The sequence below is a fragment of the Hippopotamus amphibius genome, chromosome 4, assembly GCF_030028045.1.
Source record: "Hippopotamus amphibius kiboko isolate mHipAmp2 chromosome 4, mHipAmp2.hap2, whole genome shotgun sequence".
Classification (NCBI taxonomy): domain Eukaryota; kingdom Metazoa; phylum Chordata; class Mammalia; order Artiodactyla; family Hippopotamidae; genus Hippopotamus; species Hippopotamus amphibius.
This window is the reverse complement of record NC_080189.1, coordinates 43601856-43627979: the sequence shown is the minus strand read 5'-3', so window position 1 is coordinate 43627979 and position 26124 is coordinate 43601856. Positions and strand designations below refer to the sequence as shown.

The window sequence follows — 26124 nt, the reverse complement described above, 5'->3', positions numbered from 1 at the left end:
GAAAACACAGCATCACCACGTGCTAACTGCTAATTTCTGTGCCCAAGTAGACTCAAGCCACACAACCTGAAGAGGGTGGTGGCCCAGATTGAGAAGAGGCATAGTCTTGGGAAACACATCTTAAATATATATTACTTGTAAAATCAAAGAAATTTGTAAATGGGTTCTAGAAATCAAAATAGACAAAATGATCTGAATTACTTAAATGATTATTCAAGAAGTAGAGTACATTTCAATTAAGACGTGCAATATGCTTTCGTCTTCAAGAAACCAGCCCAGTACTAAAGCACATGCACGTTAAGTATAAGGACTAATTTCTTTCCTCTCAGGTTTGCGAAGCATTGTAATCCACTGACAAAAGGAGTAACTACCTCTGGAAGCCCTTACATTTAGAGAGACTTATATTTAGAAAGCCACCCTGCCAAATGTGGCAGAAGCACTTAGATGACCTTTTTACCTTTTGCTCTAATTCTATAAGACAGTCTCCCCATAATCTAAATCCGTTCTTGGTAGTGATCTAGCAAAATATAACTGAATCATCACCTGATTAAACTATCTGAATAATTCATACAAATAGACACGAGGGGAAAAAACTAAAAAACCAAGGCTTCAAGCCTCTGCTCACAAGGAGGAGAGACTGCTACGAGATGCCAGAGGGAGGAAAGCGGGGCCAGAAAGTGGAGCAGGAATAGGATAACACTGAAAGAAGGGAGGAAACAAGAAAAAGAGGAAAGCATAGAAACCATTCTAAAATGAACCCTAGGACCAAAAGTTTGGTGACAGAAAGATGAGAAAAGAGAAAGGACAGATTGGGACTACAACGTAAAGCACTATGTTTTTCAGTATTAACTTTGTTGTGTTTCTTTGGAAGTGATAACAAATATATTATCGCACATAAACACTTGAATTCAATAAGACACTTGAAAGAGTTCTTGTAGAAAAATCCCTCACGCATCTCAAGCCAGTGATAAAGAAATAGGTAAACCATTAGTTTCAAAAATAGACATTTACGTAAGGTACACTTACCCAAATAATTACCAAAGAGGAAGCATAATAAGAAGTTAATAACATTGAGTTTCCAAACATCAAAACAAAACAAAGTGCAAGAGAAATCTGGAAAAATCCAAGAAAAATATAATTAATACATAGAAAAAAAAAGATTTTTATTCTGAAAATTGCACATGCCCATGATAAACGAAATTCAAGCCACTCAAGAATAGGAAAGCAGCCTGTGTTCTATGCCACACTTCAAAACCACCACCAATTTCCTACACATCCTTACAGACATTCACACGTACAAATTCTAGCTTATAATTTGTTAAAAGCCACAAATGGAAACTTGACCCAGAAGCTATGCTATTACTTGCTTTTACTCTTAATCTGTTTCAAAGAGTTTTACAAATCAATTCAAACCAATCTAATTCATTCTGTTGCATAACTGAACAAAGTACTCCATTCTGGAGATGTACTATAATTTCTTTAACCAGTCCCCTGACTACTTCCGAACACTTAAGTGCTTTCCAGTTTTGTTTTGTTTTGTTGTTTGTTTTTATTACAAACACTGCTGTGAGAAACATCCTTATGTATATATCTTATATACATGTCAACACATTTATGGGATAAATTACCATCAGGGAATAAATGGATCAAGGATTCATACATTTTAAAATTTGAGAAAATACTGACAAATTTCCATACAGAATATTGTACTCTCCACCAACAGGGCATGAGCATTCCTGCTGATACACCCTCCTGCCAACACTGTGTATTGTTCTTTTAAATATTTGCCAATCTAATCCCGAAAAAAAAGAAAGAAAGAAAATGTTGCCTCATTGTTTCATTTTCCATTCTTTTATTCGTGGGCGAGACATAGCATCTTTTCTTCTATTTACTGCTTATATTGTTTTGTGTGTTTATGAACTGCCTATTCCTAGTGCACATTTTTCTATTGGGTCTTGGTATTGTTCTTAAGCACCCTTTTCATACATTATAGAGCACAGCTCCTTACCAAGCAAACACGTTATAAGTATTTTCCCAGTTCAGTTTTATCTTTCTTTGTGGTATTTCTCTATTGTAATTGTCTTCTAAACTTTTATGTTAGTTTATCACTCACTTCCTGTAAATCTTCAGGATTTAACTCCATTATTAGAGAAGCCTTTAAAAATAAAATAATCCATGTTTTCTTCCAGAAGTTTTAATTATAAAACTTATAAATTTTATATATGATCCACATATATATGATCCATTATATATGATCTACATATATAAATTTCCATAGGAATTTTATAATCAGCCTAAGTTCCAAAAATTGACATTTTTATTAGAATTGCTTTATTCTATAATGTATATTGCACTATATTTTAGTTACATCTGTCCAATATTGAATCTTTAGATCTGAAAATAATACATTGTTTCCATTTCTTTGTGTTCTTTTACATACATCAGAAGCGCAAAGTTTTCTTCACGTAGATCCTGCATATTAAGTTTATTTCAGTGTATATTATTTGTGTTGTTACTGTATAAAATCTTTTCATATTTTCTGATTTTTTATATTTGGAAAAGTTATGTTAAATATACATAAATGAATATAAACTTTCATTGTTTCTAGTAGTAATTAGTTTATTAATTTGGGTTTTTTAAGTATTCAAAAGCATATCATTTACAATGATACCTTTACCTCATTTCCTATTTTTGAAACTCTTATTTTTTTAGTCAGTTGTATTAGTTAATATTTATGCAACAATGTTATGAGTGGCAGTGGGCATATTTGTCAGGTTTCTGGCTTTCATGGGAACAGTTCTATTGATTCATCATTTTGTGTGATACTAGCTTTTGGTTTAAAGCATATGTGTGTATTAAAGGTTCAATGAAATATCCACGTATTTTCATTTAATTAAGAGCTTAAAAATCAGGACTAGATGTTGACTTTCATCAAATGCTGTTACAATACCAAAGGAAACAGGCATGTTGTTAGTCTTTTTTAAATCTATTAATGAGATAAATTATGTTAACATGATTTCTAATAATAAGACATTCTTGCATGCTTGGAATGAATTTAGTATTATTTTTTTCTTATATGCTTACTAAATGTTACTGACCCAGGTCCTTGTACGCTTTAATCAACAGAAATAGATGAGAATTTCAGGCAAAGCTTAATCAGGGCTCATGTTGCAGCACAAAGGAGCAAAAGCAAGAAAAAGGCACCCTCCCCTGCTCCAGGAGAGGAGCTGCGTGGGACCTTAAGTGGGGTAATAATGGGGGTGGACCCATGGGCTGGGCAGGAGGCCTAACTGAAGTGGTCTGTCCACCTCCTGGGAGCCGCTATGTGCAGGGATGGTGCGCAGCACCCTGCTTTTTGCTCTTAGCACCTCAAAAACTTGTCGTTAAGCGTGTGGCCTTTTTGTATCTTACTGCTCATAATTGCCCCAACTGTGCATGGTGTAGTTATTCTAGTCACTTAAAGTTCCTTTGTATCCTATTGCTCAAGGAAACCTTTGTCCAGGTGCAAGCTCTCCAGTAGAGGATTCCAGGTCCCAGCCTATCTCAAATGGGTAAGTAACCAAATTCTCAAAATTTTATGACAACAGCCTTTTCCTTAAGTGCCACAATGTAAAATCCAACTCTAAAATTTTCCCAATCAATTCTGGCAAATACTAGCAAAATACTATGCCTTTGAATAAACAGATTCATAACCAGAATCAGGTAAAGCACTGCCAAGGGTATTCAAGAGAAATACAAGATAGTATTAAGAAAGGAGGTGCTAAAGGTCCAGAGAGATATTTGGGGTCTATTCCCAACTCTGGTAACGTCTTTGCTCAAATCCTCCAAGGGCTTTGATTAGTCCCACTTCAGGGGGAAACCAAATCCTTTCAAATATTTACACGACCTGTAGGGTCTGCCTGCTAACCTCTGGGACATCTTTTCAAATGACCCTTTCACTTCTCACTCTAATCCAACCACACTCTGCAGATTCTAGAACACACCAGTATACCCCCACCTCTGAGCACTTACGCGTGCTGCTTCTTTTAACCTAACGGATGCGCCCTCATCTATCCCCACGTAACCCTCTCAGTGAGGCTTTCTTTTCCCACATTACAACCTCCCCTACCTACTCAGTACATCTCACCATCCTTGTCTGCTTTGTTTTCCATAATAGTGCTTACTCCCATTTAAATATTGTTTACCTTATAGATTTGATTTATTTCTCTCTATGTACACTAGAATATAAGCTCCACAATGGAAGAAATTTTTTAAGTTGTTTTTATCACTGTTGTATCCTAAGGGCCTAGGAAATGTTTGACAAACAACTGGTGCTTAAAAAACATCAGTTGATTTACATGTGAAGAATAAAATTTGAAGAGTATTATACTGAGAAAATTGAGAACTTAGAACATACAGAATGAAAGAGAGATGTTACAAATTATAGTATCTATAACTTTTTTGAGTATCTATATTTTAGCAGATTAAAAAAATAAGAAAACACTGTGAACAACTTCATGTCAATGAATGAACTGAGATGAAATGAGAAAATTCCTAGCAACATAAAACTACTAAAAAATGACTTAAGAAAAAAGTATAAATTGTCCCACTATCATTAAATAACTTAGATCACTAATTTAAAATCTGTCCACAAAGAAAATAACAGGTCCATATAGTTTAACAGGCAAAATTTGTCAAACCTTCAGGGAAAATTCCTCACAATCTTACACAAAATCTACCACAGACAGAAAAAGCAGAAACACAATTAATTCTATTGGGGCTAGAATAATCTGGTTATCAAAATCAGGCAAGTGTGCTGGAAGATTCTAGGGAAATGGCAGAGTAGGGAACACCAGGAATCTGTCTCCCTACCTAGACAACAACTGCAACTTGACAAATCTATCTGATGGAACTACTTTGGAACTCGGGAGTCTATCAAAACTCGCAACTTCTAAGAGAACCCCTAGATGGGAAATTGTGGTTGATTTCAATAAATTTTAGTTCTTAGCTCACCAGCAGCGACCCGTCCCTCATAAACTTGCCCTAATGCAAACAATCATGCGTGAATTTAAAAGCACAGACAACAAAAGCAACATCACAACAAGTGGGGCTATATTAACCTAAAAAGCTTTTGCACAGCTAAAGAAACAATCAACAATATGAAGCAACCTACAGAATGGGAGAAACTATTTGCAAGCTATATACTAAGTATAGTTAATATCCAAAATATATGAGGAAATCTTATATAGCAAAAAAACCCCACAAATAATCTGATTAAAAAATGGGCAGCTGATCTGAATCAATGGTGTTTGCAAGGAAGACATAGGAATGGCCAACAGGTACATGAAAAGGTGCTCAGTATCACTAATCACTAGTAAATGCAAATCAAAACCACAATGAGACATCACCTCACACCTGTCAGAAAGACCATTCTCAAATAGCCAAGGCATAAGTATTAGTAAGGATGTGGGGAAAAGGGAATCCTTTTCCCCACTGCTGGTGGGAGCGTATATTGGTACACTATGGAAAACAGTATGGAAGTTCCTTAAGAAACTAAAAATAGAACTACCATATGATCCAGCAAATCCACTGCTGGGTATAAATCCAAAGGAAACAAAAACAGGATCTCAAAGAAATATCTGCACTCCCATGTTCACTGCAGCATTATTCACAATAGCCAAGACATGGAAACAGGTTGAGTTTCCATCAATGGATGAATAAATATTGAAAATGTGGTATATATACACAATAAAATAATATTCAGCCATAAAAAAAGAAGGAAGCCCCTGCCATTTGCATCAACATGGATGGACCTTGAGAACATTATGCCAGGTGAAATAATCTATTCAGAAAAAAACAAATACTGCATGACTCCACTTATATAAGGTACTTAGAGTAGTTAACAGCATAGACAGAGGAAGCAGAATGAGGGTTTCCAGCATGTGGGGGGGGAAGGGAAGGAGAATAGGGAGTTATAACTCTATAGGGGATAGAGGTTCACTTTTGCTAGATGAAAACAGTTGTGGACATAGATGGTGGTGATGTTTGCACAACAATAAGAATTAACTTAATATCATTGATATGTACACTTGATTAAGATGGTAAATTTTATGTATATTTTATCACAATAAAAAAATGGAAAAAAATTTTTGGAAACAATTCTGTACTTTTTTCTTTTTAGTAACTATAGGGATTTAATAGCTTTTAAAGCAACTATGGAAAAGATATTCCATAATAAATAACTATTTCATAGTAAGTTCCCTAGTTAGTGACATCATAAAGCTTCTATCATTTACCCAAGATAAGTCCTACTACAAACTAAACCTGTGTGATGTTAGTACTTTCATAACTATAACTTTGAGTCAAAGTCCTCATCCATAGTTGCCTATGTGACTGTGTGATTGACAGACTCTAAATGCTTAACAATTATTCGAATTTTTACTGCAATGCAAAAAAAATATATTAAACAGTTTTGGGGAAAAAAATCAAATGTAAAAAAGGCTAAGTATTATCTAATACCATTCATGAACAGTGATTTAAAACCCTAACAAAATAATAGCAAATGAATCCAGTAATATATAAAAATTGTGTTTAGTCCAGAAAAGCAAGGGTTCATAAATGTAAAAAATCAATTAATGTAATCCACCACAGTAACATATTAAACAGGGAAAATTACACAGGATCATCGAGACAGATGCAGAAAAGCATTTGATTAAGTTCAAACTTTATCAGTTTCTTTAAAAAAATGTTCACAGCATAATGAAGACATTAAGAAGACAAAAAAGCCAGCAGGAAGTAGTTGGCCAAATCAGGAACAATTCAAACATCAAAATAAATAATGAAAATAGTGAATTACACTGTAGTGAATAAAACAGATGTCATTTTTTTTTTTGGACATAAGAGAAAAATTGATGAATAATCTGAATAGGAGTGACACAAAAAAGGAAACACAAAGGGCCCATAAACATATGAAAAGATGTGCAACTTTACTGAAAATCAGAGAAAATGTAAATTAAGGCCATACGATATCATTTTATACTCTCCAAATTGACAAAACTAAAAAGGATATAGAATAATAAGAACTGTTATACACTACTGTTCAAAGCAGTCTAATCATTTTTAAAAAACAATGTAATATTAAACTGTGAAGTTGAACATGTATTTAATTTACCATCTAAAACTAGGTAAATACTCTAGAGAAGCTCAATATACATGCCCCAGGAGGTATGCGTAAGAATGTACAGCATTAAGGCATCTGGATGCCTTAGAGGACTGGGGCGGGGAGGGTGGGGGGGACACAAGAGGGGGGGAGTCAAGGAAGGGAGGGAATACGGGGATATGTGTACAAAAACAGATGATTGAACCTGGTGTACCCCCCCCCCCAAAAAAAAAGAATGTACAGCATTATTCATAAAAGGAAAAAACAGGCGAAAAAACCTAAATGTCTTTTGATAAGAATATGGATAAATAGTGCTTTATTTACACAATGGAAAACACAAAGCAAAGAAAATGTCTGAACTCTAGTAACATATAAATTTCAGAAATCTGAGTGAAAATGTCTCACAAAAAGGATACCATTTTATAAACCTTAAAAACAATAGCAATATTTAACTATAAAAATATATTATTTAGGAATAAGTATATGGTAAAATCATGAAGAAAAGCAAGTTAATTATAATTTTAAAAGTCAGAAAAGTGGTTATCTCCAAGAGAAGTGAGGGGGATGTGTTCAGGGCTTCAAAGTAATGATGGCTCCATTTTTCAGCTGGAGGGTAGGCCCATGGTTGTTCATTTTATAACTCTGTTCATAACTTCTCTATAGGTTATAAATGTCCTTTGATATGTATCAATTATTGGAGAATGAGAAAATATATGGCTGTAGGGTAAACTCTGACAGTTTGGGGTTTTTTTTCTCTTTTTCTTAATACAAGTGCCTGACTTGAGCTTTTATTAGGATCCACTTCAAACACAGCTATCTCTTGAATAAACACACTGCCAACCACATAACTAGATAGTCAGGCCAGGTGCCCCCACCGGGGCGCCTCTGTTTTAGAGATCTTAGTTAATTTCAATAACTGACCTTTGGGTCAGTCTTCTCCCCTCCGGGAATGTAAACTCTCACTCACATGTTTTAAATTTACCAAAAAAGAATGAGCCCTAGGCCCCCACCCTGGACCCAATAAAGGCAGAACCCCAGATGCATGCTTGCTTCCCACCCCTCCCACGCCTCCCCCCGCCCCACAACCTAACTATATGACCCCAGGGGTACAGTGTGATTTCCAGGTCTTGTAAGTAATAAACCTTGATTCTTTTCAAAGTTTCCTGATAGGTATTGCTGAAGGGCATCTTGCAATCATAATAAGAACCACAAGTGCCCATCCAACCAAAACATCAGTTATTGATAGGCTGAGACCAGCACAAAACAACGGCATGCTGTAATTACGTTAAAATTATAAGAAAAAGAAAACACCAAAATTGTATGAACTAATGACAGAGAAGACAAATATTTTTAAAGAATCAATATTCATCAAAATCAACCATCCAGCCTTAAACCTTTGCCCTGGCTATTTCATCAACGTAGAATATTCTTTTCCATGACATCTACTTAGCTGATCCCCTCTCCTCCTTCCAGTCTTTGCTCCACTACCCTCCTCTCAATAAGATCTCCTCTGAACACTTCACTTGACACCTCGATCTCCCATCCTCTGACACTTGGCCCTCCTGACCTCCTTGGGATACCATGACTTGTCCTTTTCTATAGCCCTTACCACCTTCTAACATACTATATAATTTACCCATTTACTATGTTTATTATTTATCCTCTTCTTCCTCTTCTCTATTAGGATGTAATCCACATATATGCTGGGATCACTGCAGTTTTATTCACTGATAAGTCCCACTGGATAGTTGTTGGTCCATAAATGAGTATTCTGCTTTGCTTTAACAGAAGGCTCCTGGATAATATACCATTCCGTGTTTCTCTTTCATGAATTCTTTCAATTTTGCTGATAATGTATAAGTCTGGCAGAAACCCAAATCAGATTATATCACCCAAATTAAAATTGTCTGGGTGGCCTATTTAAAACAAGGTCTGTTAATTGTATCACAGTTTTCAAATAACATTTGTTTTAGTTATGGAATTATGTTAAAACTATTTTCAACCATGAATAAATAAAATACCAATCAGGAGTTTGTTTTAAGGTCAAGGTAAATGGGAAAAAAAAATTTTTTAAATCATTACCATGTGCATATAAATGATCTTCCGTAATTTGCATATGTCAATGTATCCCACAACATATACTGCAAATAATGATGCAATCTGAAATTTTAAAAAAAGTTATGTTAAAAGTTAGTTATACATATAATGAATAGATAAAAAAATTAAGAAAAGATTATCTTTATTTTGCCTCAAATTTATATTTATATTGAAAGTAAGCTTTTTAGTATCCCTCTTACCTGCTAACTTATTATTTATTATGGTCAATATATTAATATATCAAATATTGGTTGATTCTTCTCTTCCATTCACATCTCTCACAATTAACGATGTAAATTATCTACTTTGTGGACTACCCAAACAATAGCCCTTTTAATGTCAGAGTGATTCTACCGCACAATTACAAAGTGCCTTGCTTAAACAAAAATATGAAAATTTAATTATAACATGACAATTAATACATAATTGGGAAAAGTACATTAAACTAAAAAATAATTATATAATGCATGTGTGTGTAAAAACACATTAAGTTCTGCTTGTTAGTCACTCTTCATGAGTATCTCCATTAGTGTACTCTCATTTATACAGATATTCGTGTTGATTATAATCAAATTTATTAAATTTCAAACTAGAATTACTTTCACTACAAAAGTATTTTTAGCTTTTTTAATAGTTTTGAAGAAAACTGTGAATGTATTTACCAAAAATTCTAAGAATACCGGAGTAATTTATATTAATTAGTTGATTATATGAATTAATTGACTAAATAATGTACCTCAGTAAATATAGAGGTATTATGTCAAACAATGCCTCTCCACCTTTCTTCATGGAAAAAGCAATTCAAATTAAATTTCCTGCTTCTCCTACTACACAAATATGGTTTAAACAATGGCAAAATAGCTGAATACTTAAACATATAACTTGTTTCATTCATTAAGTTTTTTGTCTCCAAATAATCTACAACAAATTTTCCCAACAGCAAGGAAAACAAGGTTTCCCTTGACCCAGATTTCTCCATGGGGAACATGGCATTGCTGAAACATGACAGATATGACACAATAACTGTGGGAAAGTGTGTTGTTATTCAATGTAAGCCCCACAGAGAAGCATACTACTGCCTCCCCTCACTCCATGCAACTCCCCCCAATGCCCCTCCCTGCCCCCTGCCAAAAAAAGAAAAAAAAAAAAAAAAGCAGTCCATCTCCACTAACTGCAAAGATAGGAACTCTCCCTTTCCACTCCATGGGCTAAGCAATACAGCAGGCCTACAGGGCAGAATCCTAAGGAGTGACCCTCAGGGACATTTTAAACCAGAAACATTTAAAATGTCATCAAACTGAAGAAGACAAAGGAGTGCAAAAGATAAGATCAAAGAAAGAAGTATAAATAGAGCCTCTTAAAAAAAAAATGATAGAAGCAGCTCACCTGACATCTTGCTAAGTAGCAGGTAATGTGTTAAGAGTCTTACATACATGACCCCATCGGATCCTAATCACAACCCAATACAGAAGGTTCTTTCATTTTCTCCACTTCATAAATGAGAAAACTGAAACTAAGAAAAGTTATGCAGTTTGTCCAACTCAAGAAGCTAGTGAACAGGGTTAGGGCTCAAATCCAGGTCTGACTTCATTTCTCAAGCAAGACATCTCAAAGAACATTAAAAAGCAACTCTTAAACTGCTTTATACGAAGGTGAATATGGCCAGTATAAGAAAGAAGTAGAAGCAGTGGTGTCAGGAAGAAATGGGCACACGTTTTACTCCTTCTCTCAACAAGCTACCCTTACCTTGCTTTACAGACCTCTATTTGAAGAGAAAGAGACAGATAAGAGTACATGGAAAGATGACAGATATATCACAGGCTGGTAAGGGAGTTGTATAAAACATAAGTTGTTTAGCTATTTTTCCTATGTTATCCTATGTGTATTTATCCTATGTGTAAGAACGTACACTATTATTCACAAAAGAAATACATTTTACTTAAGATAAATACTACAGTCTCAAGAGAAATACTTAATAACACTAGTTCTCTTTAAGCAAACTAATATTGAATAAAAAAGATAAGCATTCTTATAAGCTTGAGTTCAATAAATGCATTCTATTAGTAAATAAATAATTAACACCCATTAATAAATAAATCTTATATATTTCCCTATCCTGAAATTTCTCTCAAAATATCAACTAAAAAAAAATTTTTAGGACTTAGAACCATATAACATCTCAGTTCTATAATTTTAGACAAATGAGTTCTCATAATCAAACACATTAAGCTTAATTCAGTTTAAAAATATAAGTACCTTACCTGAGTAAGAAGTACAAACTGAGCAAACTGCCACGGAAGCATAAAAAATACATTGGAAATGCACAGTGCAATCAAGCTTCCTCTATAAAGTTTCGTAGCCCTTAAAAAGATAAGTAAGTATGTTTAACCAGAAAATATTCTAGCATGGCTCCAAACCACTACAAATTAGAATCTCTAAACATGATCTGGTTATAACATAAACCAGATATAAAATGAACCAATGGATTAGAAATTATACCTCCTGACACTCAATTACAACAATTTTCTAAGAAAAGTAAATACTCAACATAACTGTAAAAAAAAAAAAAAAAACTTCCCAAGGAGACACAGGGTATGTGGGTCAGTGTATAGTTTTTCAAACTATATTTTGGTGAATTCATAACCAAACATATTTAAAGTTGCATTCAATAGATTCATTTGGAGAGACATGATGTCTATGAAAAAAATCACAGAAGCAGCAGATTCTAAGTGCTAAGTATTCTGCAGACAAGCAAACAAGTGTTCAAGATAGAGGCTGAGTAGCTAAGGGAGGTTTTGTAGAGGATATGGGATAAAAGTTGGGTCCTGCACAGGTAGGGATGTAGAAAAGAGGCAACAGCAGGGGCTGTTCTGGAGTCACATTTAGAGGCTTTGCTTTGGTCCCGACTTGTAATGCAGGGGATTTTTAGGAGGGTAAGGTGATTTTATCTCTCATGCTAGTTTTAAGAATTACTTTTCTCCTAAATCAGTGAGCCAGAGTGAAGCCCCTAACTTGCCTAGCACCTTCACAAAGTGGAGCATGCATGTTCACATACAAGGTTTGAAGGTGTGCACCTTGGACACAGTAAATAAGTTCTCCCTTGGATAAGCCTACCTGGGGCACTAAGTGCCTTTCTTCACTTACTCTAAATCATCTTTTCTCCAAAGGACATGCCTCTCTCCTATTCTAACCCAGCTCTTTCTACCATGCCCCTAAATCAAGTATTTTTAAAACCCAGGTAACCAATTAATGAGTTACAAAACCAATTTATTAGATAAAAACCAAACAATTTGTAATGGAGTAGAGTGAAAAAATATGACTACATTGTATACAGTAAGGGTTCTATTCCATGAAACTTCTGTTTCAATGCACACATATATATGTACTATGGGTCACAAAGTAAAATGTATTTCTTTCTTATAGATTACAGTCAAAAAGTTGGAAAGCCATTGTTTAAAGTAAAGCATTTCACTACTGCTTTTGAATACTGAAAATGATTTTCATTTTATGGGTAATGAAAGACAAAGATTTCTGAGCAGAACTTAATATTAATCTGGCAGCTGGGCACAGAATGCATTGGATGAAGAGAGGAACAATAGAAAGCAAAGGAATTCCAACTGGTGGTGGCAGGATCAGTACAGCACTGAACCAAGATAACAGGAATGGAAACAAATATTGCCAGTAACGATCAAGAACTCGATAACACTGTGATTGGTATTAGGTAACTTATGCAAAACTGAATTTCTAAAAATACTTCAGATTCAAAATTGGACAAAACCAATTTGTTAAGATAAAATATCTTTCTAACCTTGCTTATAAATGATGTTTAGCATTAGGAAAAGTCTATTCTAGCTTTATAATAGTATTCTCAGTACCTGCAGCCTACATTAACACTGCTCAGCTTCTCTCCGGCTCACTCAAGGCATTCACCCCTCCACCCCCCACATCATGAGATGTCAACTATAGTTGGAAACTGAGAAATAAAGGAAATAGCTACTCTGCCAAAGAGATAGAATTCAGTAATAAGGATGAAATATCAGAAGATTTAAATGACAAATAGAAATGAGGTTGTCATCCTTCGGAAGAAAGGTAAGAAGTCTTCCACAACTCTAGGAAAGGAGGATGTGTTTTTCTCCAGGAAAAAGGGCTGCAGTTGCCAAGGAAGTAGAAGGAAGATGTCAACTAGAGAAAAACTAGGAGAATGAAAAAAGCCCTTGAAGGAAGGAAATTCCCTTACCTAACACTTTTCTATAAAAACCAAAAGTAAAGACAAAAATAAGGAGGTGGATGAGGCTGAAATGACAATGATTAGGAGGTTAAAGAAAACATAAAGAGCGTACCACAAAAGCACCTGACAAACAAGACAAAAAAACCTAATAGAAAGTGGCCCCTGAAGCCAAGAAACAGCAATTGGATAGTTCCACTGTGGTCAGCAGAATAATAGCCTCCAAATAGGCCCATGTCCTAACCCCTGGAAACTGCATGTGTCACATTACAAGGCAAAGGAGAATTAAGGTTACCAATCAGCTGACCTTCAGATAGGGAGATTATCCTGGATTATCCAGGTGGGCCCAATGTAATCACAAGGGTCCTTAAAGTCAAAGTAGAAGCCTGGAGCATAATGATGGCTAAGAACTCAATCCACCATTGCTAACTCTGAAGATGGAGGGGGCCACAGGTCAAGGAATGCAAGTGGTCCTCCAGAAGCTAGAAAAGGCAAGAAAATTGGTTCTTCCCTAGACTCTCCAGAAGGAGTGCAGCCCCGCCAACACCTCTAATTTAGGATTTCTGACTTACAGAACTGTATGATGTAACATGATAAATCTAAGTTTGTGATGACGTGTTACAGCAGCAATAACAAAGCAGCAGAAACTTCTGCAATACACCCCTCAGGGTGGATTAAAGGAAGCAGCATTCTGGAGGTGGCGCAGCACCACCCACAGCTGCTCAGAGCAGAGCACAGCAAGGGAATATGAGAAGCAGCAAAAGTCTGCCGTCACTGGATTTGAGACAGAAGCAGATGAAGAAGAAAAGCAGAACGTAGAGACTGATGGGCAGTCCACTGTCTGCACTATATTAGAGAAAAAAGCCAAGATCAAGAATGTGGATGTGGAAGCACAGCATGTGCAGTGATGAATCAGACATTCATACAGCACACTTTCTCCTGAAGTGTTTGAGAAGGAACTGTCTATCAAAGTGCCCCAGAACTAAAGGTTATGAATTCAGAGTCCGTCTTATTTGAAGATGCTAAAGAAGCTCTAATTTCCATAATAAAAGAGGAATTTAAGGGAGAGCAATCAGGCTGGAGTTGCGGAGACTTTAAAACCTAATACAAAAGCCGCCATCCATCCTACATTCTGTGAAAAGCTACACGACATGAGAAACAAAGCCACATGATGGCTCTATTCCTGCTGAGATCATCATGGGAAATGGATCATCCAAAGGGTTTGATGTAACAGACTTCAACCAGTTCTCCTGAATTCTGCAGATCACTGAAAGGAGTTTTAGTCTGAGTCATCTTCAGATTTTCATCATGCTTTGTTCTATTCTTTCATAGATCCCATTTTGTTTTATCTTCACCTTCTGCAACAAGGTAGCATCCACCTAAATTCCATATCTGTGGATAGAAAGGGGAGGGAACTGTTCTCTGTTCAACTCTCTTCTCACTTGTGTGCTGCTTGAATCTCTGTTAGGTCTCTAACTGAAGGCCAGAGAAACATGGGAGAGCCCAATTCAATCCTGAGTTTCTAGCAGGAACTCTCCGAACATATCTTTGTCTACTCAGGTGGTTTCTTTCTACCCCTATCATCTAATTCTCAGGGATGCTAAACAAACGTAGAAAGAAGAACTACACGTATTAATGTATCTGACCACATCTATTCCATGAACTGTTCTTTGCTCTGAAGGTCTATATCTTATAGGATACACTAAACTGCCACCAGCTTTCCCCCTTCTTTCTATTTTTGGGAGGCTGCTGTGGTGGCAGAAAATGGCGTGGGAAAGTAGAGATGGCAGAAGAAGTGGAAGCAGACTTGTTGCTCCTCGAGCAGTACCTGTGGACCACTAATTAAAGGAAAGAAGACTAAAAGGCAGATTAAGAAAATGTTTTTGGTAGTAAATATTTTGAAGTTAGACTCTTAAAATACCTTTATGAATTCAACCTAGCAACAGCATCATCTTATTTTATTATACTTTTTTATAATGGAAGTTTAAAAAATTCTAGCTTAAGTTATTCAATGTAAAACAAACAAACAACAACTACTAAAGATAAGACAAAGTTACCTGAGAATATGAGTCACAAGCAACATCTGAAGTACAAGGAATGGATATGAGAAGCTTTCACGGAGAGGAGGTGTCCACATCACACGGGTACACTGAGAAAAATTTCATAGTGTATGGTATCTATTAAAATTGTTGAGTAAGCATATCAAGTGAAAGTTGCTATCAAGTTTTTTTTCACAACTTAATGGTGTGCTGGAAAACAAGCTACTAACTTTTCCACCAGCAGCAAAACTGAGAGGAACACACATGGCATAAGATCTGATGAAAAAGTAACATCATGAATTGTCAACAACAAAGTCCTAAAAAACTTCAAATGTAGCCTAAAAGGAAAGTGGGAAAAGTACCAGCAAGAAAATATTCTGCCAAAAGTAAAAACACTACATTTGAATTGGTTATGAAAATTAACTACAGTTTGTCTTCTTTCACATGAATTTCAGCAAAATTATCCATAACCAATTTTTCAAAACTCTCTGTGGTCATCACTATTAGTATTTTTACTGACAATGCTGCTTAAAAGGAGCACTCCATTTTTGTTTTTACTTCTTCTTTGACCAAGCTACCCTGGGCTGCAAAATATTTAAAAGTGGCACAGGGGATCAAATAAAACAACAAAAGTCCCAAAATAGTTAAGTATCAATCTTTCTGAAAAGCTTACTTTGGACTTAATTAAATAATGTAATATCCCAGTTTTAGACTCCATCATGTTTCTGCATATATACTACATATATTAATAAGTCCATCTTTCAATTTAAAGAAAACTGCACTGGATTAAATGTAAACAATTTGATATTACTACCACTAAGCTAGTCACACTAAAAGAAATCATTACATCTTTCAAGTCAAGCAGGGCTACTTTAAAGACTACATAGAATTACAAAGACCACAGTGGAAATAAGCCTTCCTTTATTTTAGCTCTGTCTCAGACTGTTAGATATTTCTACTACTGCTATGGAAAGTTTGAGCCAATGTATTCCTCTTTTTTACCAAAACTCACCATTCTCTATGAAATTAACATAAATATCTATTTATAAATGAACAATAAATGCAATAGAATATGAAAAGGTTGAAAAAGTCTCTAAAAATGCATATTTGTTGTTACCAAAATGCAGTTTTAAAAGTCTGTTAGCTTATTAGATTAACTAGAGATTTCAGTATGGTTGCTGGGAGAGATATATAACCAAAATTTATAAAGTTACCTATCTGTATGCAAAAACCAATAACAAAATATTTAAACTATATAATACACAATTTGAAAATTTTCTTCATACAGACTGTTCACCCACATTTATTTTGTTACCAAATTCAACTAGGTTGTCATCTCTTAGAAATTCATTTCTCTTAATAGCAGAAGAAATTCAGTTTGCTAAAATTCAATTACATCCCCTGAAAAGTAAGGATAAGAAGGCTCAATTATAAACTATAACAAAGAGCAAGGTTTTCTCCTTCTAAAATATTAAGAGTGAATGAATACAAATGTATGTGAAAGTGCTTCTTATTGTTTCTCCAATAAATAGGGTTCTTTACTAGATCTGGTACAAATATAATTGCTGTTCCAAATGACAGCATATAATGTGAAAATAGTAAACAGATTTGTTTTAATCATACCTTAAGTTTCAACAAATAAATATTCTTTATTTAACTATAATTTTAAATGGAAAATAAAAATCTATAGTTCTCTTCATAGGTTGAAATGTAAGAATTAAAGGAGGAAATATACACATATGAACTGCTTCAAAAAGAGTTACAAAAACGTATTCTATATTCTAACAAAGAATAAGAAATTCTTTATTTGTGAAAACAAATTCAATAAAAAATCTTATACTGTTTAAACTGTCATCATCCACTATATAATTTTTAGCACACATTTCATAGCAATGAATAATACTGCAACATAATACTGCCTAGATACTGATGACAACAGGCTTTTAATCTATTTTCTGCTTGGTGGAGGCTGAATTTTTTAATCGTGTACTCAAGAATCAAAAACGAAGGAATCTGAGCAATAAACACCTTCATTTTTTAACCTCTACTTTCAAATAATTTACTTATACTATTATAGATCTAGCATAATTTAATTGATTTCTCTTCATTTAAAAATAGGAATAGAACTGACTAGTCGATTATAAGTTATAGTTAGTATTAGTATCAAACAGATCATGCTTAAGGCTTGTTCCAAGAGTTTTAACTAGAGTTAACATTTGTAGGGTCAATTGTATCTTGTTGGTATAATATTTGGGTTTAAAACAAATTATCCCACCTCTGACTGCTGCACTGCTGTATTAGCTATAATATTGCTTTAAACACTATACTTAAAAGCAATTCCAGAAAAGATTTCTGACCACCATGGGTTTGGCTAGTGTTTTTGTGAGAATGGTATAGGTTTAAGGATTCAACTATCCAGATGTCAACCATAAAATGCTAGGTGCAACAGCCATGGTTTGACCACTTTCCATTTGATGTTACTTAGAGCGATCCAATTGTTTAGGTAGACCCTTAGCTTGGCATGGGCTTTGTGAGGCTGACGGAACTGCACCTTGATAGTAAGTCAGGTAGCTTTCTTGGAGTTTGTCTTTTTCTGTACCATTTACTGATATGCTGCCCAATTAACCAGTCAGATACGATCTGAATTTGTAATACAACTTTGGCTCACACAAAAATTAATGTTTCAGTAATATATGATTGCTATTATTAAGCTTTACCATCTTTTTTTTTCTAATATTTATTCATTTGGTTGCACCGGGTCTTAGTTGCAGCATGCAGACTCCTTAGTTGCAGCACACATGTAGGATCTAGTTCTCTGACCAGGGGTTGAACCTGGGCCCCCTGCACTGGGAGCACAGAGTCTTAACCACTGCACCACCAGGGAAGTCCCAAGCTTTACCATCTTAATAAAGAATTTCTACTGGTTCTATGAAAAGAAACATCTTTTTTGTCTCTGAACTTCTAGGATATCAGCATATCCTACCACAAAGTTTGCACAGAACTTCTGTAAAATCAGTCAGCTTTGTTGGATAAGCAATAAATTACATTCTCATGACTCCATCCTTTGTAGCAATGGCTCAAACCTAACCATTCCTTACTTATTTAAAATAGAAAAAATATCTGACAAGATGTTATCAGTATCAACTCTACCACCTTTACCATGTGGTTGTAAACTAAACTTCTCAAGGTTATCAACATAATCAGAACTCTGTATACAGTAGGAAAGTATTCTCAAGACACAAAGGCAGTATAAATATAAACTGAAACAAATGATTCTAACTGTATTAAAGGGTAACATAACAGAAAGGAAAAATAATTTAGGTATATTTTGAGCTGTTTTACTTTTGAACTCTGTACCCTCTTAGTAGAATATAATCTTAGGGAAAAAAAGAACAGCAGAGAAATCTTAAACCTTACTTAGTAAGTCTGTTATTGGTAATCATATTAGTGTATTAATTCTGAAGCTGTTTTGTATATATTAATAGAATAAAGCAAGTAAGTAAATACATTTAGATTGTGGGGAGGGAGGAGACACAAACATGGAGTGGGAGAAGGCAGCGTTTATAATACTGGATTACTAGATTAGAATTATTGGAGGAATCAGTATGAATTAATGATTTTTGCTGAAAGGAGCTAAAAGTGATTACATCCAAGTAGTAATAAGCACACCAAGCACCTTGTTTGTGGTCTCTAAATACCATTTTCCACTAACAGGATCCAAGATTCCTTGGAAAATAGCTGATTCCACATCTGGGGACAAGAAAGTACTAAGTGATCTTGAAACACCTTTTTGTGCAAGAAAGCAAGTGTTCAAAGAACACTGAGGACATATCAAAAAGGCAGAGAACAGTACCCCCCCCCCAGAAAAAAATACACACACACACACACGTTACTAATTTTAAAAATTTGCAAGACATAAGACATTTCTGAAAGAAACTGAATAAGATGTATATAAATGAAAGAATACCTATGTTTATAGATGGGAAGATTTGATATATTTAGAATGTCGCTTCTCCCTAAATTGATCTAGAGATCAAGGCAATCATAACTAAAGTCCCAGTAGGTTTGTATATATGTTGGGGGAAGGAAGAATTATGGAAAGCCGATTCTAAAATTTATATGGAAATACAAAGAACCCGGACTAGCTAAAGCAACACTGGAGAAGAACAGAGTTGGAGACTTTTACTACCAGATATCAAACTTTTAAAGCTACTATATTTAAGATAGTGTGATCCTGGCTTAAAGATAAACAGACAAATGGAACATATTTGAGAGTCTAAAAACAAATCTACAAATGTACAGTCACTTGATTAATGACAAAAGCACTACTACAATTCAATGGGAAAAGAATGGTCTTTTCAACAAACAGTACTAAGTTAAGTGGATATTCAGATTGGGATGAAGAAGCAGTGAAGAACAGCCAGGAGGCAGAGAGAAGTCACAATCTCACACAGTGCTTAGCTTCCAGGAACTTGCTGAAGTCGAATCCAGCAATGGGCTGAAACTAAAAAGCTAAAAACTAACCCCCTCCAAATTCAATTGCTGGTAAGAGCAAAGAGATTATGCCCTGGGCTAAGCATCTAGGAAATTACAGATTGAGCTACAGGGCAGAAATCTCCTTACTTCATTTGAAACTGGAGCTAAACTAAAACAAATTAAAACTGCAGCCCTGGCCAGCATAGCAAGACTTATGGTGGGATCCAATTGCTCAGGCCCTTACCCTACATGCCTGACACAGGAAAAAATATTCCCTCTCTGGGAAAAAAATAAGCAAAAGGAAAAAAAATTATCTAGTTCATGCTTTATCATTCTTTTACACAAAATGTCTTACGTGAAAGAGAAATCTATGAGACATGCAAAATACAAAAATATAACCCACAATCAAAAGGTAAATTCTAGTCAACAGAAATAAACTACAAATAACGTAAATGTTGGCAATAGCAGACAAGGACTTTAAATAACTATAATAATTAGGTTTAAAAATTTATAGAAAAAGATGGATAGAATGGATGAACAGATAGGAATTTTCAACAGAGAAATAGAAGCTCAGGAAAAAAACTGAAATTTATAATATTTAAAATAAAGAATTCACTGGATAGGCATAAAGCAGACTGAATGTATCAGAATAAAGTAACAATGAACTCAGGGACATGGCAAAATAATATAACCAAACAGAGGCAAAGAGAGAAAAATGGAAAAAAAAAAAAAGAAAAAAAAAAAAGAAAGAAAGAAAGGTGAAAAGAGTATCAGAAACCTGTGGGACAACATCAAAAATTGAGTGTACATGAAATTAGAATCCTCAAACAGGATAAGAGAGACAATGGGGAAGACAAAATATTTGAAGAAAAGATATTTGTTAAAAGCTTTCAAAAAACTGATTGAAAAAAAAAAATCAACCCACAGAACAAAGATGTTCAGTGAGACTTAAGCAGGACACATACAAAGAAGACCAAATGTAAGTTCCTCACCATCAAACCAATAAAAATCAGATATAAAAGGAAAGTTTCAAGCCACCACAGAAGAGACACATTACATTCAGGGCAACGATAATAAGAGTAATAGATGCTTATCAAACAATGGAAGCCAGAAGACAAAAGAATGACATTTAAAGCGCTGAAAGATAAAAATTTCAACCCAGAATTCCTACCCAGCAAAAATACACTTTAAAAAAATGAAGGCAAAGTAAGGACGTATTTAGAAAGGCAAAAGCTAAGAGAACTATTGGCAGCAGATCTTCACCACAATGCTAAATAAATTTCTTAAGACTGAAGAGAAATTATATCAGATGGAAACCCAGATCTGCAGGAAGAAATGAAGAACAGCACTGAAACTCAAACTGAAACATTCAGTTATTAAAGATGACTTCGAGTCATCTAGGCAAAGATTAGGAGATAGAGAGGAATCACCTAGGCAAAGATTCAGAGATAGGGAGGGAAGTATGCAGGGGATAGGAAACAGCATATGCAAAGGCCCTGAGGAAGAAAAAGGAACAGTCCTTTCTGAGAATTAGAGGAAGGAAGGACAGCAAGACTGAGACAAAAAGAAAATACCCTGGAGTGGTGAGACCCAGAAAGGGCCAGCTCATGAAAGATATTGCAGGTTAGTTTTCTACTACATTAGAAGCTAGTTTTCAAACCTACATCAACAGATCCATTTCCAACTAAGACTAGCACACTCTCTGTTTTTGAACTTTCGGAGTTAATATAAGTTTCACAAATACACACACTACTCAATAGCCTGAATAAATAATACATCATGTACTTACACTATTTTCCAAATTAATGTAAAAAATATTTAACTCATGTCACTCTTCTGCAAGTAATCCTCCATGGCCTTGCCATGTGCTCCAAATGAACCTTACAGTGACTGACAGGACTACAGAATCTGTTCCTTCCACATGCCACCTCCCATCTTTCACTGTCTGGCCTTATCCCTTCCACTCTCTGCTCCTCCACAATGGCCTCCTTGCCTCTCCCCAAATAAGCCAGTCTTCCCCGCCTTAAGCAGAAGATTGTCCCACTTTCACATGATCATCCACAAGGACAGGGGTCTTTGTTTTACTGACACATCGCCAGCATCCACAAGTCCTGACACACAGTAGGCCCCCAGTATATGTTGTTTTAATTAAGCTGAATAAAAAGAAGACCCAGAATACGTGTCCTAGCCAAAACTTTACCATCATTTGAAAGGAAAGGGAGGAAGGGAGGGATGAAGGGTGGGGAGAAGGAAAAGAAAAAGAGAGAAAGAGAGAAGAAAAGAAAAAGTCCCACAAATTGGCAAGAAAAGATCTCATCATAAAAAGCTAAACAAACCTATTTCACATAAAATGAACTTTTAACAGTCCAAAATTGGAGAAAAATATTGCATTTAGTTTTTTTAATGTACCCATCTAAATGCTTTTCAATTAGCATGCTAAAAATCAACCCATGCTGTATACATCTTTTAATAAGAAAACATTTTAAAAGCAAAGCAAAATTGTTAGCTGTCATCTTAACAATAATTCTCAATAGAGACAGAATCAACATTTATAAAAAAGCTTGATAAGTGAAAACATTTGCATAAGTTTTATTATGAAATATATACCCTCAATATTATTGTTTGTTACTATGAGCAATTAATAGCTCCTTTATTATGTTTTCACATTTTTCAGATTTGAAGGTTTTAAATTTCTGTTTTAAATAATTCGATTAATCATTTACATTACATAATGTGTATTTCTTTTATTAAAGGAAAAATTTTCTGGTGTAAAATCATCTGAGAAAAGAATATTTTAAAAAGTACATCTTGGGACTTCCTAGGTGGCACAGTGGGTAAGAATCCACCTGCCAATGCAGGGGACATGGGTTTGATCCCCGCCCCAGGAAGATACTACACACCACGGAGCAACTAAACCCATGCGCCACAACTATTGAACCTGCGCTCTAGAACCCGTGAGCCACAACTATTGAGCCCATGTGCCACAACTACTGAAGCCCACACGCCTAGAGCCCGTGCTCTGCAACCAGAGGCCACTGCAATGAGAAGCCCACGCACCACAATGAAGAGTAGCCCCCACTCAATGCAACTAGAGAAAGCCCATGTGCAGCAACAAAGACCCAACACAGCCAATAAAATAAACAAATAAATAAATAAAATTTATAAAAAAAAAACTACATCTTATACGTAGCCTCAAGTACAGAGCAAACTAAATAATGGAAATAGAATTTCAAAGCAGGTAACAATTCACAACTATTTTTTTTGGCACATAAACTACTCACTCACATGATTAAATAACTTTTAAGAAAGAAGGGTACCAGTTAGAAACTGGCCAGAAATTCCAGTGAGACAAACACTGTGATTCTCTGGAAAAGTTCACTAAATGCATGAATAGGTACTATCAGAGTAGATGCTTCCCCTCCATATAAAAACTATGTACTTTATGCAACATTTTTAAAAATCAGAAGAAAACAAGGGTCTAAAAATCTTACAATCTGAAAACCAAAATAAATATAAAATTACAATAAAATAGTTTTTAGTTACTTGAGTTCTCACGATATCCTACCCAAAACTGCTGTTTATGTTCTCAATTTTAACGTTATTACTCAAAATGGTCACTTATCTACTCTAAAGCTACAGTTACTGATGTAAGTATAATTATCTACATTTTTCAGTAAATATAGATAACTCAGTAAAACTACAATTCTAATTCTAATCTCATTTAGTTTACCTTTTCCTAAGTAGAAAGTGATTCCTAAGCGTGTTTCAACATACCAAGCTGCTGAAAAGTATCAAAAAAAAAAAAAAAAAAAACCCAAAAAACTATCAACCTGAAAAATGAACTGAATGGTCTGCATTTCATTGTTAAAAACTGAAGAAAAAAAAAAACTGAAAAGACCTTGTTACAAATGATGTTCATGCTACATGAGTATCAAAATTATTAGAAAAGTGTAAGATCAGGAATTAATAACCTCTAATTTACACTGAGAATAACACAGTAGACCTTTCTGCTTAAGAGACAGTAGTATTTAAAATTGTTTCTTGGCTTCAAAATTTTCAACAATCCCTTTCCTTTCAACATCTCACTGTGAACACTCAGTGCTCCTTTCATCCATTGTTAAGCAGTTATTTCCTATTTCTTGGGCCATTCTCACAGATCTGTGCTTCCGAAGGTTTTAAGGTCCACACCATGGCACTGAGCAGCAGCCACAGTCAAAAAGAGCCAAATAATTCTTGTTATTATTTGCTCAAAATTCCGACCAAATCAATTAATTAATGTCATTTGCAATCATTTGTCAAATACTCTATAAAGCCACTCTAGCTTTAAATTTCTGTGATTCTAAATACTAAGCATGTGTTAGTTCAATTTCCATTAGTAATCCACTGAATAAAAAAAATTCAACCTTGAGTCTACAGTTAAGTTTTTGCATGACTACTCTTAGAGCTTTGTAACATGCGCATATTCAAATACCGTAGACACTTAGTGTAGAAACACATAAAAGGACTGAGTTACTTCACACAAAGCAATCTGAGCTTTCTTTTCTTTTCCCCTCATACAAAACTTACCATGAAAGAAAACAGGACAGAGATATATTACTAGAAATTCATTTACAACTATAATTAATTTAGTGGAAGAATTTCATTCGCATCTTGAATTTATATTAAAACTTAAGTTACTAATGATAATATAAACAATCACACAAACTAATAATTACTTAGCAATAACTATGTGTTAAACATTGCTCTATGCACATTACACATATGAACTCATTTAATCTCCCCAATAATCCCATGAGATGGATAACATCATTACACCCATTTACAAAGAGGAAACATAGGTAAGATTAAATGGCTTGCCTAGGTCACTCAGTCACTAAATGGCAGGGCCAGGATTTGAACAGAGGTGGCCTGGATCCAGAGTCTATGCTTTTTACAATGCTGTTTTAGAAACCCCTTGGATACATGCCAATTTATAGGTACAATAAAATATTCTGCAAAGGATACTTTAAAGTATATCAAAGTTTAATATAAATGCATTAAAATATAAACATACCCTATAGCTCCAAAATCAAAAAGTTATCCCCACACAGGAAGTTAATGGGTACGTGGCTAGCTTATTTTCATTATAGTTAAAACACAAGCTTTCACAGCGTTAAATTATATATAGAATTAACACAGACCCACTATTTCTTCAAGCCACTAAGAGATATATCACGTGAAAGATATAATGGTCATGAAGAGTTAACTAAAGATAAATGCTAATGTTTAAAGTTTGAATCAAAATAAGATCAAACATTTAAAGAATGCCAGTATAGATTAAATTTAAAGAAATTAAAAAAGAAACATATTTCTATTAGTAAAATCTCCTAAAATTTTAAAAAATACTTGACTGACTACCTAAAGAAGAAACTCATATTTCTAGAAGTAAAACTCCCTGAAGATTTTGAAAATATTTGCTGAGTACCTACCTCTCCATGGTTGAAAAAAAAGCACAGCACTGTAACCAGGCCTCCTAATTGGCTGCCGCTGGAAAAGAGAATAAGAAAATGTAACTTGGGAATAACAGAAACCAGGTCAATCCTAATAATACCGTGAAATAACATAGCATGATAATCTGCCAGTACTACAAAAAGTTTTAGCCACACTGGAACTCTACTATACTTATTTACAAAACAGCTTATTTCCTCTAAGGTATCATTAGTCAAAACAAGTTTTATTTTTTTAAAAATCATTTTCCATCTTCAAAATGTACAGAAAAACACAAACTGACAAGGAATAAAAAATGCTTAACAGTCATGTTACTGTACATCGTGCAATCTGATTTTTTTCCTTTTTTTTTAAATCATTTAGTACCACATATTAATTTGTGTTCCTCAGCATTTCTAAAACTATTTTTCTTGGCATATAATATATATTCAGAAGAGGCAATGGGAGGAAGTACAGAGAAGTGCTTTATGGTCATAACGCTGGAAATCACCACACTGTCTCCTGCTCTTGGAAGTTCACAAAGCATGTTAGCACGTTAAAGATTTAATTAATTCAGTATATCCCAAGCCCCATCTCCAAACTATTTTTATACATGCTTGGGAAACCTTGTTTACAGATAAAGTTTTATCGATTTGTTTTCAAAAAATTGGGATATACAACAC

General features: G+C 34.7%; 1 protein-coding gene across 5 annotated transcripts in view; it reads right to left on the bottom strand.

The window, feature by feature from the left end:
- The window catches only part of DPY19L1 (dpy-19 like C-mannosyltransferase 1), a 95418-nt gene that overhangs the window by 33238 nt on the left and 36056 nt on the right, over positions 1-26124 (bottom strand). For 4 of the 5 annotated variants that reach the window (XR_009053323.1, XM_057733210.1, XM_057733211.1 and 1 more), the window contains 5 exons: positions 25444-25501; positions 15518-15609; positions 11497-11596; positions 9221-9298; positions 1027-1113 (listed from right to left, as the gene is read on the bottom strand). Coding sequence is in view for 4 of the 5 variants with exons in the window: in XM_057733210.1 (XP_057589193.1) it covers positions 1027-1113; positions 9221-9298; positions 11497-11596; positions 15518-15609; positions 25444-25501 (415 nt within the window). In the remaining variant the exon portion in view is untranslated. The remainder of the gene's footprint in view (positions 1-1026; positions 1114-9220; positions 9299-11496; positions 11597-15517; positions 15610-25443; positions 25502-26124) is intronic. The other variant, XM_057733212.1, reaches the window with a different exon arrangement.